The sequence below is a fragment of the Patagioenas fasciata genome, chromosome 22, assembly GCF_037038585.1.
Source record: "Patagioenas fasciata isolate bPatFas1 chromosome 22, bPatFas1.hap1, whole genome shotgun sequence".
Lineage (NCBI taxonomy): Eukaryota > Metazoa > Chordata > Aves > Columbiformes > Columbidae > Patagioenas > Patagioenas fasciata.
In genome coordinates, this window is record NC_092541.1 from 965,698 (window position 1) to 993,382 (window position 27,685).

Sequence of the window (27,685 nt, forward strand, 5' to 3'; positions counted from 1 at the left end):
AAACCAGCACGAACGGTACGAGGGGGAAGAGACGCGCGCAACCTAAATATTGGAGATGGCTGCAAGCAGATAATGGAAACGGGGAACATAAATTGCCACTAGAACCATGGAAAACCACCTTGAGAGAAGGGCAGTGACCCAGAGAGCAGGTTGGGGCATCCCCAGCTGCCGCACGTCTGGAAAGACTGAGAACAGATTCCCTGTTAATGTCTTCTCAACTGGCTCCGGGGTCGAAGAATCTGCTTTCTGTTAGGAAAACACTATAAAACTTTCAACAGAAGCGATGAAAAACACGTCTCCCGTTGGCATAAAGCAGGAGATGATCTCCCTGCAAGGAGCGGCACATGGAAAACTCCCTGGAAAGCGGAACAGGGAAAGCACCGGCAGCAAATCCCCCCCGGGCAAATACGTGTGGTACAAAGCTAACGAAACAAAGCAAAGCACTCAAACCCTGCGTGTGTGCACGAGCAAGGTTTAATACTTTAAAAAAATTAGGATTGGGTCTTAAATGATAGATAATCAGTGAAGTCCTTTCTTACTTTTACTTCCCACTTCGGCTCTTGAAATTTGCCATCTGTCGAATTCTGTCTCAGGGCCTTTCCCCAACCCAAGACTTGGGGAATTTTGTTAACAGCGCAATAAAAATAACTTCATAGTGTTACGAGGAAACATTAAAGCCTTTTTCTGTGTGTGCTGCTCTTTCCCTTCTTTTAAAAAAAATACAGACATTGTTTCTTTAAAAGGCTCCATCTGCAAATCCCATTAGATGTGCATATAAGGTTTCGGATGATTAATAGTCCCCTGCTCTGCTTTGGTTGGCGGGACCCAGCGTGTGTGCGTTAACCCCTCCTTCCCCTCTCACGTTTCACTTTGCAAACTTGTCACTCTCCCCCAGCACAGTATTTAAAAAGTGTTTCCCCCATGCCCAGCGCTTCACAAGGACACAAACTTCAAGCCTCGGGGAGCGATCCGGGGCATGGAGCTGGTTACTGGTTTCCAGTTGGGATGATGAAGGCGTTGAGAAGAGTTCGCGGGGTGACACATCCGCGAGAGCGCAAAACCCGCAGGCAAACTGTTGTTTGAGGGGGGAAATCTTCTCTGTGAGATCTGGGAGGCTTTTTCCCTTCTTTTTGGAAGCCTGAGCCAGAACCGGCGGCCAAGGTGGGAACCCAAGGACTGGAAGCCAATGGATCCCACCAGCAGCAGCTGCATGCGCGGCCCACAACCTTCTGCCCCAATCTGGGGGAGCCTGAGGGGCGCCCCGGATGTCAGCACAGCCTCAGGACTCCACCACTACCCCCCGGCACCCTTCTCATGCCACCCAAAAGCAGATTTCACCCCTTACACCGACTTCTCCACCTCCTGCCTGGTGGCCGCTCCCCACAGCTTCCCGCAGGAGGAGCGGGCGCTCGGGGAGCAGCGCCCCCCTTTCCACCCCTCCGAGTGGCACCTTGCGGCGACGGAGGCCAGGAGGCGACTGAACCCAGGGCTGGCTTTGGGCTCGGGGGAGGCAGAAGGCAGCAGCCCCCGGCCGGTGAGCGCGGCCGTGGGAATGAATGGAGAGGAGGAGGCGCCAGTGAACGCGACCAACGAGACGGAGAAAAAGGCGCCCAAAAGGAAAAAGGAAAGCTCAGGTAGGTGATGTGAAATGAGGGCGGTGGGATGGTGCAGGCTGTAGAGCATCTGTAAGATCAGGAATTACAAAATATTTCCTCACCTACTTCATTTCTTAAGAGAAAGGCAAAGAGCCCACATGTTGAGCTGCCTGTGCTGGTTGGAAGTGTTATATTAGGATTTTGATATCCTAATATAACACAAGAGGCAAAGTCTCCCTTTAGACATCAGTTCTCACTAAATATTCAACGTTTTCACCCCAAAAAGGAGGTGCTGGAGGTTTGCCCAGCAGTGCAGTGTCCGAAACACAGAAAGCGGAGACAGTTTCATTGTGTCATCCCAGCCGGTAAAACATCCTTCTGCAGTGCACTGATAGCGATTTAACCTCCCTTTTGCTGCTGTCTCAAACCCAGACACGTGAAATACGCATAACATATTTCTCCTCGGAAAACTGTTAAAAATTAAGATATTATAGCAAATGAACGCATGTAAGTATTTGTTTACAAGCTACAGTGTGCTTTTCCCACACAGCAGTGCTATTTAATGAGGAATATTTTGCAGTATCCCCATTTTACAGGTAGAGGACACAGCGATAAAGTATTTATCTCTAGGTTTTATGGGCTGGCTGCAGAAGAGCCACCTCTGAGCCAGCATCCACGTCTCCATGTCGCAGTTAAACCAGCAGCTCGTGTTCACGCTCTATCACACCACCTTTGCTCTCTTCCAACACAAACAGACTGTCATGGAACAACCACAATAACTAATATTCCCAATCTCTTTATCCCCAGAATCCAGTTTACTCCCATGGGTTATCTGTATTTTCTTTCCATACTTGCTGCTGTCCCATATCCTTTTCCTTACAGAACAAAGGAGACATCCCAAAGGGAGGGCTTCTCATTTCACTCCCTTCTTGGCTTTCCAGAAAGCAGCTCCAATTATTTGATATCCTCCTGGAAGCTTTTCCTTCCTTCTGCCCCAGACAAAACAAAGCAAATGAAGGGGATGTCCGTGAGCAGTTTTGCTGGGATCCCGCTGCGGTGTGACGTGGCTTCACCTCACACCCCGCACCAAAGATCGTCACCACGCGCTTGTAACACAACACACATCGTATACCTAAAGGGCACCTATAGGAAAGCCAGAGAGGGACTTTCTACAAGGGTGCAAAGTGACAGGGTTAAGGGTGACAGCTTTAAACTGAAACAGGGGATGTTCATATGGGATATAAGGAAGAAAATCATTCCCATGAGGGCGGTGAGGCCCTGGAACGGGGTGCCCAGGGAAGCTGTGGGTGTCCCGTCCCTCACAGTGCTCAAGGCCGGGTTGGACGGGGCTGTAAGCAACCAAGTCTGGTGGAACACGTCCCTTGGGTGGAACTGGTTGATCCTTACGGTCCCTCTAAGGTCCCTTCCAACCCAAATCTCTCTATAATGTACACAAAGTGCTAACTTGGCTGCCCGTTGCTTGGTCGACCAGTGTAGGGTTATAATAGGTGTATAAGGAATAAAAGTAAAGATCAGTCAAATCGTAGAATCATTCTGGTTGGAAAAAGACCTCGAACCCAAGGCTGACACCACTGACAAGCCACACTGAACTTGAGGGGTCACAACACAAACCTCTTAAAACTTCCACCGAGCATTTCAATTAATTAATCAGCATCAGGCCTCCGCCATACACGTGCATGAGCGCGAATGACACAACCTGTGCGCTTGCCCCTTAGAGACCCCGAACGCGGGCAGCAGGGCGGACGCGAGCAGCCGATCGCGGAAGGAGAGGACGGCGTTCACCAAGGAGCAGCTGCGCGAGCTGGAAGCCGAGTTCGCCCACCACAACTACTTGACGAGGCTCAGGAGATACGAGATCGCCGTGAACCTGGACCTCACCGAGAGACAAGTACGGCCCAACCCTGCATCCCCAACCTCTCCTTCCTCCCCCTCAACTGCTCCCTAAGGCTAAAACCCAGATATGCTGCTCAAGGGTGCACTTTTGCAATGGCACGGAGGTATTTTAATACAAAGCCTTCACATTCTTGTAAAACACCTTTGTTACAGATTTCTGTAAGTAGGATGATGTATGTTCCATACACGCGTTCTTCCCGGGTCAGGCAGTACCTTGAGCGATAAGGAAAGACAAAAATGAAGAGTTCTCTGGAGACAGATACTTCTGTCCTCTCATTGTGATCTCAGTCAAGGTTTCCTTATCAAAGCTTAGCGGAATTGCTCAATTAAGTGAAGCAAATTACAGCTCCTGAAGCATTAAATGGGGTGCATGTAGATTCTAGGCAAACTGCTTGTAATACTTTTGCAGTTCTCAGAGAAACATCTGCCTGGAACAGTTTAGAAAGAATTGTTCCTGCCTTTGTCAGAGAGACAGATCACTTAAACTTGCAAGATTCCTTTCACCTTTTCTTCTAGAGTTCCACAAAACATCTGTCTATTGGCACGTATATATATATATACATATACACATATATATACACACGCGTAGGTCTGCTCGTACAGCACGGATCAAGACAATAAGCACCTATTTGCTTTTCACCCCCCAGGTCAAAGTGTGGTTCCAGAACAGAAGGATGAAGTGGAAACGCGTGAAGGGTGGGCAGCCGCTGTCCCCGCACGAACACGACGCAGAAGACGCGGACTCTGCCGCCTCCCCCAGCTCTGAATAATCCTCACAGCCCCGGGACAGGCGCACGGGGACACCACGGGCCAGAAAGTGGATGTAGAACCACGCCAGGGCAGCTACACCGTGAGACAACCCTGCTTGCAAAGCCTGCAGCCACGAGTCCTCCAAGGCGTGCGATGCTGGAGGTTACACGGCAGTTAAGGGAACAGGAAAAAACCACCGAGGGCGTGATTTGGATTTTTGACTGAATGACTTTGCCCCTTTCTGGGATTGTCCTCCTGCCACACATGTGCCTTCAGAATAACACCTAAACCCACTGAATATAAAGCAGGAGTCCGGGCTCTCAAACACTCAGGTTGTCGGTCAGCAACAGATAACTCAGCTCTATTCTCACCCAGCCTTGCCCTGGTCACATCCAGGCATTCGGTGTTTGGACTCCCCAAGGCACATTTTCCTTGTGTTTTACTTTAAGAGAAATAAATACAGAATCACAGAATGTTAGGGATTGGAAGGGACCTCGAAAGCCATCCATGCCCACATTCCAGCCATGTGTGCTGTCCCCATGTCTCTGTCATTGCCACCAGGTCGTCATCTCCTGCCCTAGCACAGGTTTCTAAGTCCTCCTGCTCGTTCCCCACGCTGTGCGTTGGTGTGCAGGCATTTCAGAGGGCGAGCTGAGCACACCCATTTCACCCCAGGGGCACGGGGGGCCTCCCAGCCCTCACCAGCTCCAGTGCTGCCCCACTGATGCAAGCCCAGCTACATCCCCATCCCCTTCGAGTCCAGTTTAAAGCTCTCCAGACGAGCCCTGCTAATCCCTGTCCCAGCACCTTTGCCCCGCGAGATAAACCTTTCCCAGGTATCACTGCTTGGACTGGTGTCTTGTCAAACCAGCCATTATCAGAGAACCCAAAGCCCTGCCTGGAGCACCAGTCCTGGAGCCAACTGTTTACAGACTGACTTGTTCTATTCCCTCCCACATCATCCCCCAAAACTGGGAGGAGGGAAGAGAAAGTCACTTGAGCCCCAGACTCTTTCACCATCCGTCCCAAGGCCTTGAAACCTCTTTTCATTCCCTCAGCCTGCGGGAGGCAGCTCCTCCCCACCGGTCTGGAGGATCAGCAGTGGGTAGGAGCGCGCTGGGTGCACCAGGTTGGGGAGCATCCTGGTGATGCCCCTGACCCAGCTCCATGTAGACTGCACCCTTCCCTACCATGAGGGTCAACTCTGCAGACTGGGCCCTCCATCCCTCTCAGAAGGGAATTGCCTACTCCAATAACCCTTCTTTCTTCCTTATCTGAGGCGGGTTGAGGCGTGGGGTCAATCGCCTCTTCCTCTGTGACCCATAGGTGGGCCTTGCACCACTTCCTCACCTCCCTCCTCTTCAAGACCCAGGGTCCCAAACCTATTACGGAGGGCACCTGGGGAAGCAAACAGGTGGGGAGGGGGTTGCCCACAGTCACCCGCTTTTCTTGCAATGAAAACTGAGCATCTGTACAACCAGGCGGTAAGATTGCAAAATAAATATTTGAGACCAAAGCCATATACTCAGTATTCTGCTTACCGGTTTAGGAGAGACAGCTTCACAGTGACGGTCCAAGGGTCCCTTGGTGATGGCAGCAATTGGCAGAGGGAGGTTTCTTCCAAACTTCTTGTAAGTCCTGAAATTCAATTGCTAGATCTCAATTTCAAATATTTTTTCAAAGCGGTTATTGCAAATGTCACAGCGGGCACAGCCGAGGTTGAACCCTCCACACAATAGCCAGTTCTATCTTGTTTTCGACATTCATATCTATTTAACTCAACTACCCTGCAGTCCTGCGTTTCTTTTGGATTTATGGGATCTCGCTGGAAACCCAGAGTTTTCTTTGTGAGTTCAGGATTGCCAGGAGAAGTGGAAAACAACGTCTGGAGTCATTTAACTGAGTTCCCTGTCTGCGTTTTCCACTGGAGACAAAACTTTCCTCCGAATAAACGTGCAGATGTGTATGTTTGAATTACATATAAAACCATCTGTTAATCCAGGCATTGTGTGCATTTACACTCATTACTTACCGTCTTCTAAATCAATACCTGGATGTAGGAATTTCACAGCTACGTGACTAACGGAGCCCTTTGTGCAAAGTTGACAGGTGAAAAGCTATAGAAGGTATTTTCAATCTCAACCCAAACCCGGTAGGCGGAGGAAGGAGAATCTCTCTTCACAAAGGCCGTTAAATCTGTATGCATTTGACAAACTGCAGTGTGTGCAGAGGGGTGTTTGCCATTGCTTCTCGGAGCAGCTGGACAGACATCCAGCAAACACCACCACTCTGGAAGAGCCTACCTACCCCTCTGAAAAACGAACCTGCGGTTTGTCACCATAAGCTTAAATGAATGCTGCATTTAATGCAAATTAATAATGAAAAATTAGCTAAGCTGGTTAGGAGCGTGCACGTCCTGTCTCCGAGGCAGATCTACCCGTGTCCCTTCAGGTCCCTATGGTGCAGAAACACGACCCTCGGTTTCCTCCCAGGACGCCTGCGTGCGAGCGGCCCGGATGGCGCGGGGACACGGAGCAGACGGGAAGCTCTGGTCGGATCCCAGTTAATCCAGCAGCAATAAGCTGAGGTGTCCTATGACAGAGCACTTATCTGGGTTACAAACCCACCATTAATAACACGCCAACAACCTCAGTATTCAGGTTACATCAAACTGGTTGACTACCAAATAAAAATGCACATGTACAGCTGAGAAGAAGCTGCAGTTTTACTGGAGCTTTGAGACCAGAAAATGGTTTTGCTTAAACCTCAGTGGCTTCTGATTAAGCTTTGAGCAAAACTCGCTAGTTTAGCTCTTGGCAAACACTGGGAAAGAAGCTGGTTTTGGGGAGAGCTCTGGTGCTAACTCAGCCATCCCACCCCCATCCCCAGAACACAAACCACCATGGGCAGGAGCTCTTTGTGTCTCATCCCCCTGGAAGCTCTGGAGCCCATTACACCCTGCACATCCCCAGAACACAAACCTCCATGGGCAGGAGCTCTTTGTTTCCCATCTCCCTGGAAGCTCTCGAGCCCATTACACCCCGTACATCCCCAGAACACAAACCTCCATGGGCAGGAGCTCTTTGTGTCTCATCCCCCTGGAAGCTCTCGAGCCCATTACACCCCGTACATCCCCAGAACACAAACCTCCATGGGCAGGAGCTCTTTGTTTCCCATCCCCCTGGAAGTTCTCAAGCCCATTACACCCTGCACATCCCCAGAACACAAACCTCCATGGGCAGGAGCTCTTTGTTTCCCATCCCCCTGGAAGTTCTCGAGCCCATTACACCCTGCACATCCCCAGAACACAAACCTCCATGGGCAGGAGCTCTTTGTTTCCCATCTCCCTGGAAGTTCTCAAGCCCATTAACACCCTGCACATCCCCAGAACACAAACCACCATGGGCAGGAGCTCTTTGTTTCCCATCTCCCTGGAAGTTCTCGAGCCCATTACACCCCGTACATCCCCTCATCGCCTCCTGCCCGTCCTGCTCAGAGTCTGCAAGCTGCACCAGCTCCTTCTGTCATGGAAACTCCTGGGCTCTTGGCTTCCAGCATCAAGCAAAACCCAGCTCCCCACCCAGAAAGAAGGCCGGTAAATCTTCCCTTCCAAGGGAGCTGTCAGCAGCAGCGCATTGCATCCTAATTCACTTAAAAATAGCCAATGGGACCTCAGTCTGTGCCTGTAATTACAGCTCCTAAACAGTCCCGGCTCTGGGTTTTGTGAAATAAGGCACGAGTCACCTGTGAGATCATTTTATGATTTTCCTGCACAAAACCATCTGCTTATTCTAAGACGCGGGTGTCTTGCGAGGGAACATTTCTCTCCCGACATCAAAGCATTTGACCCCTGAACCGCTGGTGCCAAAAATCTTTCAGGCAAAACCTGTTGTCTGGGACTGAAAATCCCCGACCTGCAATTACTGTATTTTTTACAGAAATACCCATCAAGCTCCACTCTGCTCACAGAAGGGAAGTGAACTACCTGGGGATGCTTTGCGATCCCCCATAAATAACGGGGGCGCACAGCCACCCGCGCACCGTCAGAAGGGTCTGGAGGGTCTTCCGCAGGAAGCAGAGATTTTCTCCCCATATAAGGCCAGAGCAAATTGCCCACAGGGAACGGGGGTATCCGTATAAACACAAAAATACGCGCCGTGGCCATTTCTATCTGTGCTGCCTCTTCTAAACACAGGAAGAGAAGGATTTTCTGGAGACTCGGGTTTTCTGGACATCCTGTCTACCCAGCCAGGTGCCAGCGGAGCACGGAGCCCGATTTGCTTTGTGTGGTTGCTGTGTCCCACATTGCCAGCCCTCAGTTCCTCTGCAGCTTTCTACAGCATTAAAGCAGCGATTCTTCCAGCCAACGGAGCTACTTGGACAACCGAAAAATAACCCAGAGGTAACAACAGAAGCACATGCTCATGTGTGTACATTCGAAACAGTCTTAGGTCCACAACCCCAATAGAAAAACTTAGATGGTCCATAACTCCAAAGAATCACTGATTTTCAGCATCAACTACACCACTACTACACTCACACCAGCTAAATCAGCTCAGCGGAGATGAGGAGACTCAGCAGCAATGGGGTGATTTTGGAAGATGATGCTCCTGTGAACTCCTGATCTAGTTTCCTAGCAGTTATCTAATAATACCCCTGCGTGGTTTTTAACCAGACCGTTACTCTTAATAATCAAACGCAAGAAAAGGATTTGCAGAAGGAACCCACTGCATCCTAGATCCAGAGATGGGGTTCTGAATACGTGCCAAGGTGCTGCTGTGCTTGGCCACATCCCATCCATCCCACGCCAAAGCAGACGTCTGCGGGGCCTTGGTCACGCCAGGAACAACACAAACCCCTCCTGCTTTCCTCCAGCACAGACCCCTCATGAGAGGGTCCTGGGTTAGACCCGGTTCTGCTGTTTACAGCCCGGTTTAGTGCAGGAGAAAGAAGAAACCCAGCATTAACAAAGGACGAGGATGGGTAGCAGGATATTCTCAAATGGTTTGATGATGGCAAATTCACAGCCAGGGCCACCCCCAACCAGACCGGGCTGCTCGAAGTCCATCCAACCTCACCCTGAACACATCCAGGGACGGGGCATCCACAGCATCCCTGGACAACTTGTTCCAGTGCCTCACCACCCTCAGAGCAAACAGTTCCTTCCTTATCTCTAATATAAATCTCTCCTCTTCTAGTTTAAAACTGTTGCTGCTTGTCCTGCCACAACAGGCCCTGGACAAAGCGACCCTGCTGCTGCAGAGCTCGGTGTCCCCACGGAGGAGCCGTTCTCGGTGGGATCACAAGCTGCTGAAAAGCCTGAGGAACCGATACTTGCTCACAACCGCACTTTTCACCAAGGCTGGTAATAAAAAGCGTCCAATAAAAACACGACATTTCCTTTTCCATAAGCTATTACTTAAGTGGATGTGACCGTATTTCATTATGGGGACAGCAAAGTGAAAAATTAGAAGCAGCAGCTCTGTTTCCGTTCAAACGCCTTTGCAAGCTGTAGCACACCCTCGCTAGCGCTTTGTCGACCACTGAGAACCCGCGTGTGCAGGACACGGCGCAAAGCCCTCAGTTAAAGCCCCCATAGTACAGCCCTCCTGATTGGGGGGTACGGGGTGACTAACAAACCAAACCCTCCAATTCACACCGTCTGGAAAGCAGGAGACCCCTTTTAGGAAACACCTCCCAGCCGGAGGCTTTGACTGGGCTGTATTCTATAGGAGCAAAGCGTAGGAAATTCTCCTGCAAGCAGGATTTCCTACACACATGGAGACGGACAGACAGACACAACGGTTCAGGGCAGTGTGCAGAACAGACACCATTTCTCAGGCACCCCATTTTCTTCCCCCACCTCCAGCAACGCTCGTACTGAGTTTCATCAGCCGCTGTCTCATAGCTGGGGCCATTTCCCTTGAGGGAAATACTCTATGTCTGCGTTAGCGCCCGGGCTGGATCCCTGCAGCACTTCTAGATGGACAGGAACCCCGTTTTCTTCCAGCGATTCCAGCCAAAGCGCTTCTGCCTGACCGGGGCTTGCCTGGTGCAGCTGTCAAACAATCCCACAGCATCAAGCTATCGCTTTCAGGCCAGATTTATGAATTATAAGGCTGTTTGCGCTGCAGGGTTGGGTATGGGCAGGTGTCCGCACAGCTCTATGGCTTCTTGATTTTATGCGAGATACGTAGTGCAGCAATCTTTGATTCCAATGCCTATCTACATCAGCAAATTTAAACTAAATTTAAAGATAGTTTTCCTGTATCCGTATGAAAATCCTTTACCTGTGCTGCCAAGTATCCCATGGCTCCTATCATCAAACAGTGAGATGCAATTTGTTCCATCTCTTTCACTCCTCCTGCAAGACCTGGGTCCCAGAGCCCCCCGTGCCATCCCCGCCGGCGTCTGCTCCGCGGCCCCCGACACGCAATGACCTCATTTGTTTTGGCTGGTTAGAACCCAGAGAAATGAAATCCAGAGTCTATAGCTAATTGGGGTCAGGTTGAGATGATTTATGATCTGAGGAATGCGTTGCTCTCCACACTATCGCACCAACAACAGCATCAACCGCCGATCGGCAAACTCCGGAATCAAGCTAAAAATGGGGGATTTTGCAGAAAATGAGAAGCAGCACAGGAGAACCTGGGGGAGGAGGCGAAGCGGTGGGCAGATGGGGAGGGATTTGATCTGTTAAGCTGAGCACCTTCTCTTTCCACACCGTCAATCAGTTCACCTCCAAGCCCGGATTTATTGTGACTCAGAGCAGAGATGCTGCGCCAAGAAAATGTCATCTGTCTGGAATCTGACAGAAAAGGGGGATAAAAACAGCTAGGAAGTTTGGGAGGAAGGCGGATTTGTCCTGGTCACGGTGTTCCCATGTTCACTCAACCAGTTCGTGTTCGGCTTCCTGAAAACCAGTGAAAAAGTGGTTTTCCATCACTCAAGAACCTGGAGCCGGATCCCGAGTCCGCGGGTCGTGCAGCACAACCACAGCCCTGAAAAGCAGGAGCCTTCTGCAGGTTTCTCGGTGTCTTCTGCTATACACCTTAAATCAGCATCGTTCTTTCCTCTGGGGGCTTTGGAGAGGATGACAAGGGAGCTTCTCCATACTGTTCCGTGGGATATGAGCCCCAAAAATGTAACGCTTCTTAGGAAAATGAATCATCGCTACGGAGGGATGCAAAAACCAGCCTACAATGAATCATCTGTGCTGCATCTCAGAGACATCATATCAGCACATGCTGAAAGAGCAGAACATGAGGCTGAGTCAGCCCCAGTAGAAGCCAGAAGCCTCCAGTTCCAGCACAAGAAGAGCTCAGATCATAATTCTGCCCCTATAAATCTTCCCAACTCGCTCTGATCCGCGGGACCAATGCAGCGCGCGGCCATAACCACATTTGGCAGCGCTGTTTGCTACCTGCAGTTTCACCCCCAAACACGCAGAGCGCGATAACACGGGGGTGTTTATTCAGCTGTGCCTCTCCTGGGGATCCTGGGGAGAAAAAGAGATGTCCTGGCCTCATTAATCACTCCATTCTTCGCTGGAGCAAACAGGAGGAGCCCCAGGGGGTGTCTTTGCTCGGGAGGTTCTGCAACGCCGGGTTTGCTGAAAGAGGCGCTAAAAACACTAAATAAGCACAAAGATCCTTCAGTGGAAGGAGAAGATGAGCTGGGGCAGCTATGGGTGATAAAAGGACTGAGCAATGGCCCAAGAAATCCTCTGTCCCTCCCGTCAAATCAAGCAGCACCTTGGCTGCACCCAAGGTGAACAATTGTGAACAATTCCTATAACGTTCTTGCACTGAAAGTCACCATAAGGATAAAGAAAGGGTTCTTTCCAAAACTTGGGTTATTGCTTTTAATTTTGGGCTAGGAAGAAAGAGTCGTTTCAATTCTCACGTGAGGGTTCCGAAGGGGATTTTCCTGGCTTCACCCTGTAAGTATCCCCAGTGAGAAAAAAGCCATTATTTACTCCCTTCAGGAGCAGGAGCGGACTGCCCTGTGAGGCACATTGATGGCTTTTAAACAGCAAATTTGACTTCATATAAAACACATATCGTATTTGTAAATCCTTAGGTTGTCTGTGGGCCGTACACAGCACGAACCTCACCCGCGTGGCTCCGTTCAGAGGTGCGCTGTGAACCGGGACTCACTCCTTCCCCCGCCGAGCGCCACACGCGCTCTGCCAAGCCCGCTTGGCCCAGCACCAGCACTGAGCACTTTGTGAAGAAAACAAGGTACAAGTCTGATAAAGCAGGATCTGGAGTCATAACGTAATGTTTAAGGAAGAAAAGAAATCTCAGCTCCTGCCACACTGTGATCTTCCAGTCCCAAGGCAACTTCTTTGCTAAATAAGTTCTCAAATTGTAATTCTATGGGGTTTTCTTCCTTCTTTTAAAAACCATGTGCGGAGGTCACGCTTGCTTTTCTCACCCGGTCTCCTGGGATTTACAAACTGTCTTCTCCATCCCCATTGTCTGCTTCCACGTAGTAAAAAAGGTGGGTTAGAAGGGGGTGGTCAGTGGGTCAGAGAGGTTCTCCTGCCCCTCTGCTCTGCCCTGGGGAGACCACCCCTGGAATATTGTGTCCAGTTGTGGCCCCTCAGCTCCAGAAGGACAGGGAACTGCTGCAGAGAGTCCAGCGCAGCCACCAAGATGCTGAAGGGAGTGGAGCATCTCCCGTGTGAGGAAAGGCTGAGGGAGCTGGGGCTCTGGAGCTGGAGAAGAGGAGACTGAGGGGGGACTCATTCCTGGGGATCAATATGGAAAGGGGCAGTGTCAGGAGGATGGAGCCAGGCTCTTCTGGGTGACAACCAGTGACAGGACAAGGGGCAATGGGTGCAAACTGGAACACAGGAGGTTCCACTTGAATATGAGAAGAAACTTGTTCATGGTGAGGGTGTCAGAGCCTGGCCCAGGCTGCCCAGGGAGGCTGTGGAGTCTCCTTCTCTGCAGACATTCAAACCCGCCTGGACCCCTTCCTGTGGAACCTCAGCTGGGTGTTCCTGCTCCATGGGGGGACTGCACTGGATGAGCTTTCCAGGGCCCTTCAACCCCTGACATCCCAGGATTCTGTGAAAAGCCCAAGGGGTTCAGTGTCCCAGGGGCAGATTCGCTGTATTATTTCCAATATTTTTTAAAACTGAAAACGTGGGAAGAGATGTGACCAATACTTTTGCTTCCACATGGACATTTTCAGCTTCTTTCCTGCGATTCACATGCAAGAATAAAGTCAGTATCGATTGATCAAGGTCTAGCTCTGGATAACTAACTTTCCTAGATCCCCAACTTATTTTGCATTCCTGAATCCCTCCTCATTTTTACATAAAAAATGGGGATGGCAGATGATCTACCACTTTGTGAAAATATTTTACAAGGTAATTGAGCCAAATTAAGCCTGGCTGGAGTTTAACGCACAGCATAACGTGAATGATGAGCTTTTCACGGGGTCCCTGTCAGTAGCTTTTCCAGGACGCCTTTCCCAGCTCTGCTGTGCTTTACTCACCTCCCCGCGGCGGGTGGACCCCTGTGTGGTTTCTGACACAGCGGCTCAGTCTCCTGAGAAGCAGCAGCAGCAAGGCAGGGATCTGCTTTCTGTCTTCTCCTCCTAACAACCCATCAGCGTTGTCTGAAGCAGGACAGGAGGAAGCTGCTTGGGGACTAAACAAAGGATCCGATGGGAAATTAAATAGATATTTTTTTTTCCATCTTCTTTTTTGGATGGGTTATTTTGTATTTTTATGCTAGAAAACCCTTTCCTCCGTAATACACTCTGAAGTCCACCAGATTAACCCTCTGTGCTGTCCCAGGCTCAAGATGTCACAGCCATTACTCGGCTGACTTCTTCAGTACAAAAAGGCCGAGTGATAGCTCTAAGTACACTGTGAATTAACTGTTTGGGAGGGGGAATCAGTTCAAAGCCCTGCAAGGTGAGGGGGTCGCTGGAGCAGCGATGGCCGTCGTCACCACCCACACCACCGGGTGTCCTGCAGCTCCCTGGTGCGAACCCCCGAGTCCAACACCCGCCGGGTTGCGCTGCTGTTCCTCCTGCGTTCCCTTCTCCCGGCGGGCGTTCTCCTGCAAACCTGCGGGTTACGACCCGGGGCGGGATCCGGGCTGCCTGCAGTGCCCTCTCCCGGACTAGAGCGGGACAGATGGTCTTTCCAAGCCTGACAGCATTTGGAGGGTTAAAAGTTTTGTGGCTTCTTTCCAAAAGGTTTCAAGTTAACACCAAAGGTCTCCTTATAGCTCACTCGCTTTAATAGATTTTTTCCCATTGACTTCTTGCTTTATAGACGATCATTTCCTTTTCTGCAGGGGAGCTATTTTCTGGGTCACTGATCCAACCAACTTAAAAGGGATTTCATTGATCAGGTTTTATTGGTGGCTCCTGCAGCCACGCTGGGATAAGTTGCCAGTACCTGCTAACAGCTGCGTGTCTCACTTTGGTACCCGGCTCTGGACATCGCCAAGTGAAGTCTGGGTTCCTCTCTCCAGCCTTAATTAAGTGCTTGGTAATTAGCACCTTCTTTATCACCTCGCTACCTCCCTTGCTTTGTCCTCTTCCGTTTCTGCCCAGCCAGGCGGCTGCGTGGCCAAGCGGTGCTGGCAGAATCGCCCCCTTGTCACACAGGGCTCCTCGTTCCAGGAGCATCTCGGTGTCCCTGCTCACACAAACACCCCCAACCAAAGAGCCGCGTACCCACCAGCACCACGACGACAGGCGAAGCCAGATCGTGACTCCCAAAACAAAACTGAGCGGAGTGTTTTAGGCCAGAATTATTATTATTAAACAGTGGAAAGTGAGGGGTAGAGCAAAGAGCAGGAAAGAGAGCGGGAAGATGGGGACAGAATTTTCAGCAGGGCCTGTTGCGATAGGACAAGGGGTGATGGTTTAAAGTAAAGGAGGGAGATTCAGGCTGGACATGAGGAAGGAATTGTTGCCCTGAGGGTGGTGAGAGCCTGGCCCAGGTTCCCAGAGAGGTGGTGGATGAACCATCCCTGGAGACATCCCAGGCCAGGCTGGATGGGCTCTGAGCACCCTGAGCTGGTGAAGATGTCCCTGTCATGGCAGGGGGGACACTGGGTGAACTTTGAAGGTCCCTTCAACCCAAACTGTTCAATGAGGAGAACTCAATGCAATCTCCCACCATCAGGCTCGGAAGCTGAAGAGAACGAGGGAATTTCCCTGCACTTCACGCCTCTCTCCAGGATACATGGAAAAGGAATCGAGGGCAAACTGCTGCTCAGTCCCATTTCCCTCTCCGGCACCTCATCCCCTGCTTCCTGAGCAGAGATTTCTCTATTTGCTCTCACAAGTGCCCTGGTACATTATGGCCATATGACAATCAATTAACTGCTCGCTCTATCACAATAAAGAAGCCACCCAACCTTATATAACTCTTCTAAATTGTTTTCCTACATTATCACATTTTGCTAAACTTATTCTGCCATAACTTACATCATTTAATTTCTCAAAGTGCTAATAATTTAATTGCTTCCTTCCTGCAGACGAAGTGCCTGAAACGTCTTCTCTCATTCAGAACATTATAAAAAGTAGCTGGCATGAATACCTAAAAGGGGCGATTTTATCCACAAGCCGGCGTAGAAGCCGCTTTTCCCAGAGCCTCTGCCGCGTCTCTTGCATTTTGTTTCTCCACGGTGTAAAAATATCAGCTCAATGTCTGCTGCTCAACGCCAGCAGCAGGAACCGTGACCAAAAGAGGAGGATTGGGACAACTCGGGGAGCACGGTCCTGCCCCCCAGGCTGTCCCGTGCACCCCATCATTACTGGGGCTGCACACACTACTTGGCATCTCCAGTGTGATGATTTCTGTGCGTTCTCTGGTATTGTGTCAGCCCACAGGTAAAGATAACCCATACCAACAGGCGACGACAAGACCCAGCACCTTATTCTCAATAAGTAACAACAGGGTATTGAAGAGCAGCTGGGCTGATTTCATACCTGACATTGGAAACCTGAGCTCCTCAGCCAGCTGGTTCTTTATTATTATTGTTTTTATAGAGCCGCAGCTCTGCTCCTGATCCATTTCGGAGCGCGGAGAGAGGTTTTTTCCAGCTTTCAGTTCGTGGCTTTCTAAGCCATTTGTTCCCGTTGGTGTCGGGATCTGTCTGGGAGGTCACGCTGCACCGACCACGGCTGCAACCCAGCCCCGGCCTTTCCCAAACCGCTACAACGGATGGAAACAGCCCAACCACAGGGGGGGCGCAGGAGGGGATCAGACACAGAACTCAACTGCAAACCGACAAAAATAAGCTGTAAAACCAGGGAAGGAACATCTCAGGTAGCATGAACTGCAACGCTGGAGTAAATCTACTGCTAACACTTCGTAAGTGTGAATCAGTTTGTCTCTGGTTTGTGTATCACTGCTGAACTTGCCACACTCTGCACTTAGGGAAAAACAGCGTCCAAAGGGAATTAATCACCCTGAACGTTAATTGCCGAGCTGCAAGCAGAAACTCCAGAATCATCGCCCCATATCCGATGGGCCCGGCTTTGCAAACAAACGTGACGCAATTGTACAACAAGAAACAGAGGAGAAATTATCAAACGAGGGAGCGACGCAATTAGTTATTTGTAACTTCCACTGACCTTCTGCTCCTCCTGAACGTTTCCTGACACAAAGCCGGCAGCTTCTCTGGGAATTCTCACTTCGCTCAGGCTGTTCCTGCATCCTCCAGGTCGCCAACCAACAACATCTTGACTATGGCAATGTTATAAAAATGGAAGGATTCACATAGATCCCTGCAGAGACCACGGGACACACAAAGAAGCAGAAAAAGAGGGACAAAGGGCTTTAAAGCACAATTCACCCTCTAATTCCGTTGTTGTCATCAAGGGCTAAATCAGCGAGTGCCCTTGCTCCTCAGCAGCAGCACCAGTTTCACCTGTGATAATTGACTCACCATCCAGATCAGCTGTGCCATGATAACAACAGCCCCATCTTATTAGTGCTTAATTACCACTTTGCTTTCCAGGTGACACAGGATCTGCTGTTTGTTTCCAGCCCCAGAGCTCCCAATAGCAGTGAAACGCATCAAACAATGGGACCAAGTTGCCCAGACCGGTGGAAGAAAAATATTTCTCTTTGTGAATTTTGTGCTTCTTCTCTCCTCTTTGTTCATTGAAGTCCAGCAAATGTCCATTATCTCTTAACCAGAAAATGCAGCACCAATAACTGAGCCAAAGTGCTGGTTTGCTGTGATGTGTACAGAAAAAGGTGCAAAGCAGGAGTGCCATTGACACTAAAACCTCATAAGGTATTGAAGTATACATTTCCTAACAATCTAACCGAGATCCCAGCTCCACAGTAAAACTGGATTGAAATTAACAGTCTGAATAGGTCTGGACAAAATACAGGAAGCAGAAACGAATCCAGTAAGGCTGGAAATTCAGATTAACTCGCAGGCTTCAGGGATCTCGTTAAAGCAGGGGACGTTTAAGCTCCGATGCGGACCGACCCGGGGGTCTGCGCTGTGTGGGGCTGTGCCCTGCTGGAGAAAGGTCAACATGGATATTGACTAAATGCTTAAAACCTGTTATTCTGCACAACAGACGCCCCTTTTATAGCGACTGTATCAGCGCGCCACGTTGGTGGTGTTAGCAACAGAAAAACGTGGAAAATGGAGTTTCCATGTAGCCTTAGGGACGACTTTCCCCCTTTCTACTTCTTTTCCATGAACGATTATGTGATTATTGCCAGGTCCCAACTGTTACTGCTGGGTTTGGTAGGGTGAATGGGATCAATAAATATTCATCATGACCACCGAACCTTAAATCTGAAGAAACAACAGGATGCACACAGCTGGCACAGAAAACGGCTCTTGCCATGCACAAAAGTGCCCCAAACCCACATTTTATTTGGCCTGCAGATCGCAGGACTAGGTTTTTATTTTATTTGCTTGCCCCTTAACATTTGTGAGAGTAAAACCGATTTCGACAGCCAGGGCTCTCACTGGTTTCGCTCCAGATGCATGAGGGAGGTTTTCTTTCCCTAAACGTTGTTGAAACTTAAACTTCCCCGCAAGAACAGAACGTGGAGAACGTTTGAAAAGGCGCCTGTGCAGCCTTTCGTGAATGAACTTCGGGAGGGTGTTTTTTATGAATGGGAGCTCCGTCCCCGAATGAATCCCAGGGCACTGCGATCTGATTGGTCCGGAAAGCCAAAGCTACGCCCACTTTTCCATTGGGCGAATGCCAAGAAGCGCTGGGATTGGCGGGCGTGTCCCAGCCCCGGAGCTTCATTCAGAAAAAACCCTGTCAATGAAACAAAGGGCTGTGGAGGCGGCGATGAGCCAATGGGCGGCCGCCCCCGGGCCCACGGCGGCCTGAGCGCCCGCGCGGGGCGGGGCCGCTCGGGGCTCCGCGTGGGCCGCGAACCGGCACCGGCTGCGGGACGGGGCCGCTGTCCCGGGGTCACGGCGGGAAAGCCGGTCCCGGTGGGAGCCGGCGGGCTCGGTCCCACCTCGGATCGCAAGTTTCGCGATCGCCGCGAGTATCGGGGAGCCCAGGGGGGACCGCGGCAGGTGGCGGCCGCCCCGGTGGCTCCTGCAGGTGGCCGCCGCGGTAGCGCACGGGCGGGAGGATGAAGGGGTACCTGGACCAGCAGGTGCCGTTCACGTTCCCGCAGGTGAGCGGCGGCTCCGGGCTGAGGGGCTCCGGGCTTGGGTCGCGGGGGGGGTCCGGTCAGGGACCCCGCGGTCACCGGCTCCTTCCGCAGCAACCTCCGGGCCAGGCGGTCCCATGTGGCGGAGCTTTGCTGGGCGTTAGGAAGAGACCCAGGGAGCCGGGCTGGCCGCCGGTGCAGGACTCGGAAGGTACCGGGGGTCGGGGGATGCGGGGAGGGATGGGGATGGTGGGGGGACTGATGGGGATGGTGCGGGGTGGGATGGGGACGGTGGAAGGAGAGAGATAGGGACGGTGTGGGGTGGGATGGGGATGGTGGAAGGAGAGGGATGGGGATGGTGTGGGGTGGGATGAGGACGGTGCAGGACTCGGAAGGTACCGGGGTGCCGTGGGTTGGGGGGTGCAGGGAGGGATGGGGATGATTGAGGGAGGGATGGGGCTGATAGAGGGAAGGGGATGGGGACGGGGAAGCTTCCTGGGCAGGGACCGGGTTCCTCCCCCTGTGCCTCCATCACCCACCGGCTCACCCCGCTGTCCCTGCGCTCTGCTCAGGCCGGATTTCTAAGCGTTTATCCCTCTCCCTTTTCCCGCAGAGCTCTTCCAGGACTTGAGCCAGTTCCAGGAGACTTGGCTGGCAGAAGGTAGGCTCCTTCCCCTCGCTCGCTTCTTGCTTCACCTCGTCTTTCCGTGTTTGGCTCTTGCTGTTGGGGCTGCTCCTTCGCTTTGTTTGCTCAGCTCCCAACACGAAGGGTTTATTTGTTTTCAGACTTGCCAACCTCTGCCTTGGGTGAAGGAGGAGCGTGAATCGCACTATTGTGCTGGGTATTTGCTTGGGAATGGAACTTGGCGTTCGGCCCAACTCGCCTGGTTACGATTTTCGTTTCAGGCTGCTTGTAACTCATTGGATTTTATGCCAATTTTTCACTTATTCCTGTTGGTTGTCAGAACGCCGACGTTTTCTGAAACAAGCAATCAACTATTGTTTAATTTGAGGGACAAAGTGCTTCTCTCAACGTTTTATTTTTAAGATTCTTCGAAGGCACCTTCCTGGGATTCGCACCCAGCTCAGTTCGGTGTCTCAATCATTTCGCTTTTTGGCTTCAAGGGAGAGAAACCTTCAAATCCCAGGGAATCCCATTAACTCCAAGTGAAACTGGTGCTGAACAGGACGGTGAATTTGCTCTAATTCCAGTGTTAGAAATGATCGGCTTTCCAGAAAATGTAAAACACACCCCCACGTACAGACTCTTGATAGATATAAAAGTACTTACAGTGATAGAGGTACTTAACAAGAATAATATACAAATCCACATTCTGAGCAGGGCTTTTCCCCTAGTTTTGCCACAGGTGAAGGTCGGTAGCAGAGCGTTGGTCGAATTAACTCACACGTTCCCTGGGGGAAGGGCAGGTCACACATGCTCTCATAGCACCGTACGGAAAGGGATCATCTGCTATTATACATGATTAATAAGTGATAAAGCAAACCCCCTTCCATGGTTTTAGAATATAGGCAGATGATCTTTTTTCTTTTAAACAGCTCATCACACTTACTCCGAGTTCAAGGGAAATCTTGAGGGAATTCAACACGTGTTCAACGTTCCAGTTTCTATTTCAGAGGGGGTGCGTGGGGAGCTGCTTTCTGCCATAGGGGCTCCCATTTCCAGACTTTTAAACAAGAAAAACTGCCCTCTGGAGCAAACTCTGGTTTGGTTTTCTGTGTTCGTCAGTACGTGAAAGGGTTTCCTGAATGGTGAAAATAGCTTTTTCATTAATGTCGTACGAACGGGGCCGTTCACAGGGCAGATGCCCAGAAATCAGCTTTGATCCGTGGGGAGAATCGCACCCACGTGCCGGGCACCATTGCCCATCTCCCTCTCCTGCTACCAGATCATTATTAATTGAATTCAATTATTAATCTGCAGCTCCTGGAGCTGCTGCACAGGTCGGACCCGGAGCCACAGGTGTCTCCTGTTCTGCCCATCGCTTGGGCACCACCTTTCCAAATTTTGCAGGGGGTCGTTGTATTCCCTATGATAAATGCTTAAAAATCCCTGTGTTGTACATTTCTAATGAACCCTGAGCTAACAAACTTGCTGTTGTCCTTATTTCCAAGGTAAGGGAGAACGAAAGTGCCAGGCTCTTAAGGGGGAAATCTGGATTCATTAATCCCAGAGGGGAATTATCGTTAGTGGCTGAAGTGCATCCAGCAGGAAGCGCAGGCGTGTTCATTACCCTGCACAAAGAGCCCAACCTAACTCTGCCTCTTCCCCCCTCGGCAGCTCAGGTTCCAGACGGCGATGAGCAGTTTGTGCCCGACTTTCATTCAGAAACCCGTAAGTATCGCACGTCTCGGGGGAGAGGGCAGGAGACACTTAAACCTCGCAGAGACATACATGCAGCACATAGATACTGAGGCTAAAGCTGATGTTATTTCTATGTCACGACGGTGACCAAAAAAAACCCCGAATAAAGCCCCAAAGCAGGCAAACTCTCCACATCTGCACAACACAACAGCGCCTTTTTTGCGGTGGAAACGGCCCCCGTCCCAGCAGCAAAGGCAGAAGATGCTTCACATGGCCTGGAGAAGCTTTTCTGAGGAACCAGTGAAGTTTGGCTGCCTGCTGGATTTAATTAAGCGTAAGAAACAACAATCCCCACTTCCCGGTGCTGTGAACTGCAGCTCACGTTTGGTATTTGTGAAATTCTAACCAGCCCAGAAATACGGCTCCTCGTCCTCAGACCAGTGCTGTGAAATGGAAAGGAACCTTCTTTTCCCCCTCTTTCCTGTGGTTGGGATGTTTGGTGCCGAGACTCCCCCAGCCCACCTTCGGGGATGCTGTAGCACCAAAGAGGTTCCACCAAGAGGAATCTGCGCTTGGAAACCACGTGGGAGCTGCTGTGCCTGGAATCAGGGTCCTCTTGAAGGGCCTTTTCCCAGGTGCTGAAGTACAAACCTGATATGATTAATGCAATTAAATACTCCGCAGGGAGGTTGAAAGGACCGCAAGCTGCTTTTTACACCTTGAGGTATATTGTAGTGAATGAAAGGTTATTAGAATGTAATGCAGTGCCACTCACAAGATGCGCCTCCCGGGTATGAAATGAGAGCTTTTTGCACAATATGAATCAAAACTTCACTTTTATGCATCAAAAACCAGAATTATGTGCATGCGAAGGTCCGTCCCAGACCTAAACAGCTTGGGAAACATCCACTCTTAATCCTTTTCAACGTGCTCTGGATTAACACAGAGCATGTTAACACGACCTTAGATTTGCTCTTTTAAGGCTGGTGTATCATCCCAGCCTTACTAAACCCAGGGCAGAGCTCAAAGTCCAGCGAGCAGTTGTGGATAGTGACGTCTTGTTCTCCTCGGCTGAAGGAGGACAAGGGGTGACAGTGACACCTCAACCCGACGTTTTACTGGCCAACAATAAAATCGCTCAGCAAACAAGAAAAACACCAACTTAATCTTTCGTTTCTCTCCCGCAGTAGCTTTTCACAGCCCTGCAAAGATCAAGAAGGAGCCGCAGAGTCCCACCTCGGAGCCCACGCTGTCCTGCAGCCACAAGCAGCCGCTCCAGTACCACAATGGCGAGCGGTGCCTCTACACCAGGTGACAGCTCACGGGGAAGGGAACCCAACAACCAGCAAGGGCTGTGGGGCATTAAACAGGCTGCCCAGGGCAGTGCTGGAGTCACCATCCCTGGAGGGCTGGACAGACGGACATGAGGTTCTCAGGACATGAGGCAGGGACAGGGGTGGGGGAATGGTTGGACTCAATCATAGAACATGGAACCACTTTGGTTGGGAGAGACCCCCAGGAACACTGAGTCCAACCACGAGGTAACTCCAGCACTAAACCACGTCCCTGCGTGCTTTGAGGCTTTCAAAGGGCAGTAAGTTGTTTACGACTTTAACCTGGCCCCAACACTTCCCTAAGAAGTGGGTCAGGCCTCCTGTTCCCTTTAGAAAGGAGTCTCCTGCCATCAAAACCCACCTTTTTCAGTATATTTTTATATATATATAGTATAACTATAGCAGAGTTTCTTCAGCACAGACACCTCCTGCTTGCAGCTTTATCACTATTGTGCATGGGGGCAACCAATAATTGGGAAGGAAGGAGTTTATGGTGGGAGTTTCCTGGCCCAGGTGGCTGTGCAGGGGACGGCGTGTGGCCGGTGTCACCGTCTCCTCGGTGCCACCATGAGCCCTTCTCGGAGAACCGTAACGTCCTGCTATCTGTTTGACTGCCCCAGTGCCTACGACCAAGCCAGACAAGTGGGAATCAAGTCCCCCAGCCCAGGAACCCCGATACAGTCACCGCTCCAACAGTTCCCGAGACAGGACAGGAGCTTCCTGACCCCGGCAGGGCCACCCCAGCCCTCACCCAGCTGTGGGTACCTCCCCAAAACCAGGTGAGTATTGCCAGGGGGAGATAAGGAGGTTGGTGCTTTTTGGTGGTTTGGGAGGGGTTGCAGTGCCCAGATTCAAGCGCTCAGTTTCCAGCAATCCCAGGGTCTCCCCATCCAAAGTACCTGGACCCAGCACTGCTGCCTGGGCTTTGAAGAAATTGTCCGTAACCTGAAGCCCGTCAGATTGGGTGGAGGATGGGCTGTGCGGCTGCCATTGGAAACACCTTTAGTTGGGGTCCCTTCCTTGCCCCAGCTCTGCACGCAGCTTCCACAGCCCTAGAACAGCCTGAGCGTCTGTCCCCTGCGATCAGAGGGCTGAGAAGGCAGCCGTCCCACGTCCTCTCTTCCAGCTCTGCGTTCCAGCCGCCCCTGGAGATGTGCCGCTCCTTCCCCTCCTCCCAGGGCCCGGCCCAGGAGGGCTCCAGCGCATACCAGCGCTCCCAGTACCCTCCGCAGGGCTTCAAGCAGGAGTTCCATGACCCGCGGTACGAGCAGGCGGGCGGCAGCTGCCGGTACCCAGCGGCGGTGAAGCAGGAGCAGATGGACTATGCGTATGACTCAGGTAGGCAGGAGTGGCTCTGATGGCATCAACCGGGCATCGGTGGGGGGTGAGCAACCATCATTGGTGGGCTTTTGGCTTTGGAACAGTTCTGCTTCACCTTCAGGAGCATTTAGGATGAGGGGCAACGGGCACAGACTGAAACACAGGAGGCTCCATCTGAACACGAGGAGAAACTTCTTTCCTTTGCGGTGCCAGAGCCTGGCCCAGGCTGCCCAGAGCGGGTGTGGAGTCTCCTTCTCTGAGCCATTCAAACCCCCTGGGATCCTGTGGGATCTGCTCTGGGACCCTGTGTGAGCAGGGGTTGGGCTGGGGATCCACAGAGGTCCCTGCAACCCAACCAGCCCAGGATTCTGTGTAGTCTGGGAAACCGACAGCATAGCAGGGAATGCGAAGTGCTGCGTCTGTTTCCTGCATCCAAAAGAAGGCTGGGACGTTTTCTGTACCATGTTAAATGTTCTATAGATGTTCCTGGCTGCCTTTCCATGTATGTAAATGCTGAGAGTTATCCGAGCCATCCAAACACAGAAGATGCATTAGGTAAGAGACTCGGTGACTCTTTTTCCCTGCATTGCCCTCTAGCACCACCCTGTCTTCGTCCATCGCTGCCCGTGTTTCTCTTCCAGGCTGCAGCTACGACAAGCCCATGAGATCCTTTCCTGATGATGTCTGTGTTGTTCCAGAAAAATTTGAAGGTCAGAGCAAGAACGGCTCATGGTTTGGGTGTAAGATGGGGCATCCAGCACCTCCGTTAGCCACGCGGGCACTGCCTGCATTGTCTGTTACGCTGTGCTCTTGCAAGCGTGTTGGCTGCGCTTCATACCTGGCTTTTTGGCAGCTCATTTCTTGAGCTTTGTTTAGGAGCAAACAGCCCTTCTAGCATCAGCAGCCGAACTGCGGGGTTCATCAGAGCTCCGCTTGGGAGAGCTGCTGGTGAACTGGCTGGTTTTTTGTGAAATGTGGGGGGGTTTTTGCAACTTTTTTGCGCTGTTACCTTTAGAAACGCCTCGTTTGTGTTCTCCACAGGAGACACGAAGCAGGAAGGCGGAGGGTACCGGGACGGGCCTCCGTACCAGAGACGGGGGTCTCTCCAGCTCTGGCAGTTTCTTGTGGCTTTACTGGATGATCCCACCAATTCCCACTTCATCGCCTGGACTGGCAGAGGGATGGAGTTCAAGCTTATTGAGCCAGAGGAGGTGAAACCCATTAGCATCCTCAAGCTTTCAGAGCTTTAAGTGTTTTTATGTTTCGTGGTACCGTTCCTCAGCTGGATGATGTTCTTTTGCCCCTGGGTTGGGTTCACAGACATTCACGCTCTTTAACGCTTTATTCTGCAGGTGGCCAGGCTGTGGGGGATCCAGAAGAACCGTCCGGCCATGAACTACGACAAGCTGAGCCGATCCCTTCGCTACTATTATGAGAAGGGCATCATGCAGAAGGTCGGTCTGCAAAGCAGATGGAGTTTTTACGCCTTTTGTGATGCTTCTCTTGCTTGAGCCAGGATGTGTTTGACATACAGAATGTCCCTGAGCCAGCCAGGCACCCTGAGCTTGCCTTCCCCACCACTTCTCTTTGCAGCAGCTCCATGAGGAAAGGATACAGGAGCTAATTTAGGCAACGCATGGGAAATAAAACAAAGGGGAATTCTGCTTGCTTGCTTTTCCTGTACATGTTTGCAGTCAGGAGAGTTCCCAGGGGCTGTTCCAGGGGACACCGGAGAAGCAGCACAAGGAGCAGTTTCCAACCCTGACGTGTCTCAGGGCACTGGGCTAGAGCAGGCAGGTGGTTGCTCAAGCCTTCTCCACTGCCTGGTGCTGCCTTTGTGCCTACAGCGTTCATCTCATCATCATCATCTCAGAAAGGGCTGTGGGGCATTGGAACAGGCTGCCCAGGGCAGTGCTGGAGTCACCATCCCTGGAGGGCTGGACAGACGGACATGAGGTTCTCAGGACATGGGGCAGTGCCGGGGGTGGGGGAATGGTTGGACTCCATGAGCTTGAGGGTCCTTTCCAACCAAAACGGTGATTCCATGATCCTGTCTCTTCCCTGCAGGTGGCCGGTGAGCGCTACGTGTACAAGTTTGTGTGCGAACCCGAAGCCTTGTTCTCTCTGGCCTTCCCCGACAACCAGCGGCCAACGCTGAGGGCAGAGTTCGACCGGCAGGTCAGCGAGGAGGACACGGTGCCTCTTTTCCACGTGGATGACAACGCCGCTTACCTGCCGGACCTCGGCAGCCTCCCCCCACAGCTTTACAGCAAAGGCTACACGTACTAGAACAGCCTGTGCCACCCTTGGTTGTGTATAAGGAGATGTCTGGTTAGTATTCAAGCAGTAAAAGCATTTTCCAGGCCGGCCTAGGGTGGCACTAAACTTCCTTCGGTCAGGAACAGCGTTCAGGTGTGCACGTGGATAATCACCTCCCAGGCTCTTGTGACAAGACACCCATAATGTCAGGATGGGACTTGTTGTCAGTGATGTGGACTTATCCTGAGCAGAACTGCTGTTTCAGCAGCATTTGGGGCAATTGGTGCCTCCAGCGGGAACAACCGAACTGGTCACAGTCCCTCTCTTTGGTCATGGAGGAGATGCCATCCAACTGGGCTTCTTTTTTCAGCTATGAGGATGCTACAATGCTCTGGCTGCCTCCATTCCTGCAGCACACGCACTGAACCCCTGCAGAACCCGGCCTGAGCCTGGGGGGCTCTGACCCATCTCTGCAAGGCCAGGCTTTGCTTCTTCCTGGGACAGCCGTGCTCACAAATCTCACCCCTTCCTTCCGAACTGCTGTGGGAACGGGCAATCCTTGTATCTTCTGTGCATGTGCCTGTCTCAGCACCTCCTTGCTGGGATGTCAGGGCAGCTGGAGGCACTGGCCGGGATTCGAGCTGTCCTGGAGTACATGGGACTATGTATGATTTAGGGGATGTACCTGCTGGGACACAGGTCAAGGCCAATGTCACCTTCAGGCAGAGCGACTGCAGGAGGCAGCGAGGCCTGTGCCACCTGTTCGTTGTCGTGGTGTAGCTTTTCCAAACCGAACAACTTGCACAGCCCTCCTCAGGGTCTTTGGAGACCTGTCAGGGTCCTGAGTTGTGCCCGTCCTGGGCTGGGCTAGAAAACCACCCGAGGCAAGAAAAAAACCTGGGGAAGCTGTCTTAAAATGCTTTACCAAGTAACCCAAAGCAGATGTAGTATTTAATACCTGAATTTAGACTTAAGGTCCACAGGCATTTGCATGTTTGAGGGAATCCCGGCGTGTTGGAAGGGCAGCTCTCCCTGCAGCACACGGACCCGAACTGGGCCTCGACCGGTTTTCCACAATAATGAACATTCATAATGGGCACCACATCCCCACCGAGAGGTGCCTTGGTTTTTAATGAGCAGTGTACCCGTACAGAAAAAGCCATTTTTCTACTGCTCCAGCCTGCCGTTCCAGCTGCTGAATGCGGAGCACTGCCTGGACAGGAAAATTCTGTACATTGGTTGCAAACCTGATTTTCCCTGGTCACTCTTCCCTGCATGGCGAACGCCAACCCTCCCGGCCCCAGCCCTGGCTCTGAGGGCTGGAAACGCAGCTCCTGCTGTCCGAGAAGCCAGATGCCCAGAACTGGGGTGTCCTGGCAGCTCCTGGTCCCCCTCCTTGTCCCCCTCCCTCCATGTCCTCTGGTGTCCCAGAAGGGAGGGTGAAGGGGAACCCTTCTGTTGGTATAAGCTGCCTTTACTATTTATGAGTGTAAAAATACTATAATTAATAAATTGGTCTATGCCTTTCACCAGTGCACCTTCATTCAGCCCCTGCTTT

At 51.5% G+C, this 27,685-nt stretch overlaps 2 protein-coding genes and 1 long non-coding RNA gene across 3 annotated transcripts; 2 read left to right on the top strand and 1 right to left on the bottom strand.

Moving 5' to 3' along the window:
• The first annotated feature begins 866 nt into the window (after positions 1 to 866).
• Positions 867 to 6,209, top strand: MEOX1 (mesenchyme homeobox 1). Its single transcript, XM_065855946.2, has 3 exons — positions 867 to 1,634; positions 3,332 to 3,504; positions 4,157 to 6,209. Exons 1-3 carry the CDS (start codon positions 1,187 to 1,189, stop codon positions 4,277 to 4,279), a joined length of 744 nt encoding a protein of 247 aa, XP_065712018.2. The 5' UTR covers positions 867 to 1,186; the 3' UTR covers positions 4,280 to 6,209.
• Positions 3,691 to 19,419, bottom strand: LOC139829613 (uncharacterized). The gene is made up of 4 exons (XR_011742188.1): positions 18,883 to 19,419; positions 16,878 to 17,030; positions 5,801 to 5,897; positions 3,691 to 3,722 (listed from the first exon to the last, which is right to left on the bottom strand). It is a non-coding gene; the product is annotated as an uncharacterized lncRNA (long non-coding RNA).
• Positions 18,571 to 27,656, top strand: ETV4 (ETS variant transcription factor 4). The gene is made up of 12 exons (XM_065855933.2): positions 18,571 to 18,915; positions 19,006 to 19,102; positions 19,505 to 19,552; positions 21,191 to 21,244; positions 22,402 to 22,525; positions 23,169 to 23,327; positions 23,675 to 23,886; positions 24,349 to 24,423; positions 24,510 to 24,578; positions 24,910 to 25,079; positions 25,221 to 25,322; positions 25,936 to 27,656. The coding sequence occupies exons 1-12, from the start codon at positions 18,871 to 18,873 to the stop codon at positions 26,155 to 26,157; spliced, it is 1,377 nt and encodes a 458-aa protein (XP_065712005.2). The 5' UTR covers positions 18,571 to 18,870; the 3' UTR covers positions 26,158 to 27,656.
• Positions 27,657 to 27,685: the final 29 nt, after the last annotated feature.